This window comes from Otolemur garnettii, unplaced genomic scaffold (genome assembly GCF_000181295.1).
Source record: "Otolemur garnettii isolate 467f Iridium unplaced genomic scaffold, OtoGar3 scaffold00039, whole genome shotgun sequence".
Taxonomy (NCBI): Eukaryota; Metazoa; Chordata; class Mammalia; order Primates; family Galagidae; genus Otolemur; species Otolemur garnettii.
The window spans coordinates 12,167,692-12,169,062 of NW_003852434.1; the positions used below are offsets into that span (position 1 = coordinate 12,167,692).

General features: G+C 31.2%; 1 protein-coding gene across 1 annotated transcript in view; it reads left to right on the plus strand.

The window, feature by feature from the left end:
• CCDC158 (coiled-coil domain containing 158) overlaps window positions 1-1,371 on the plus strand; it is a 56,461-nt gene that overhangs the window by 14,689 nt on the left and 40,401 nt on the right. The window contains exon 8 of the mRNA XM_003790125.2: window positions 1,072-1,191. Within this exon, the coding sequence (XP_003790173.1) occupies window positions 1,072-1,191 (120 nt within the window). The remainder of the gene's footprint in view (window positions 1-1,071; window positions 1,192-1,371) is intronic.

Below are 1,371 nucleotides of genomic sequence, written 5' to 3' on the forward strand. Positions count from 1 at the left end.
GTAGTATTTTATGACTTCCCAATTCTTGTAAAATGCTTTTTATATGTAACACATAATCAAGTACAAAGGCAATTTAGAAATATAGCCAATATAAATATTAAAACCGATATTCTGATCTCTGTAGGCTATGACACTACGCTATAGTATCTAAATGTGAGACTGATAGTCCTGAGTCCTTTCTTGCCATACATGTGTGTGTAGGGGTATCTAACTTTTGTGTATGCATGCTTATTTATTAAAGAGACAGATACATATATTGTATGTGTGTAATAATACAATTATTAAATAGGTATTGAATTAATAAATGAAGATCTTAAATTAACTCAGTTCAAGTAAAAATAAACTAGAAAGTCATGAAGGAAAAGTTAGTCTCAGTTCATATGTTCTCTAATTAAGAAGGTTTAATCACAGAACATTGTCCAAACCAAGTTTTATTCTTGGCATATTAGATTTAGAAGTCTTAGAAGTAAGAAGGAATATACAGCATTTATGCAGATACAAAAAAAATTTCTGCTGCTGGAACGTGGATGACAAAGTACTATCACTATATAGCTATAAACATGTTCTCATTAGTTTAATATTTTCTTATTAAAGTTTATCTAAAGTAATGACAATCAAATAATGATAACAGCTAATAACTGTATTTCCATTTATTCTTATACATTTGATGCCTTTTATTACTGAATCTTTAATATTTTGAAACCAAATAGCTCTTCTGAATACAATACCGTTCATGTCTGCATGCTCTGCAACATGCCTTTTTGCCACATCAGGCTTCCTTCAATGGCACATTACAGAACTTGTCCTTATAGAAGTTAAATCTCGAATAGTATGAATTAAGAAAGAGATGTATTACAGCCAGCGTCCAAATCCAGCAGTACCAACTATTTTATTTTGGCTAATTTCCCTCACTAAATTCAACATAGATCTTAATTTTAGAAAACTTTGCAAAAACAATATAGTGCCAACTTTTTATTTGCCCCCAAATAATGCCATTTATTTTCCAAAGACCATCTTTATTTTATACCAGCCACTAACTTCGACACTGAATGGTTCGCTTTGTACTTTCAGATAGAAGAGCTGGAGAAGCAGTTGGTCCTTGCCCACTCAGAGCTGACTGAGGCACGGACAGAGCGGGACCAGTTCAGCCAGGAGTCTGGGAACTTGGATGACCAACTTCAAAAGCTGCTGGTAAGATTATACTCTAAAATATGAATGAAATTAACTCTGGAAGCTTTTTATGAAAACATTTCACAAAACTAATTTTCTATATAAAATTACAAATTTACAAAATATTTGTGCATACTCATAATAGAATATCCTAGACATTATTCAAGTTTTACAAATAAAATATAATCTGTATTTTTTTTT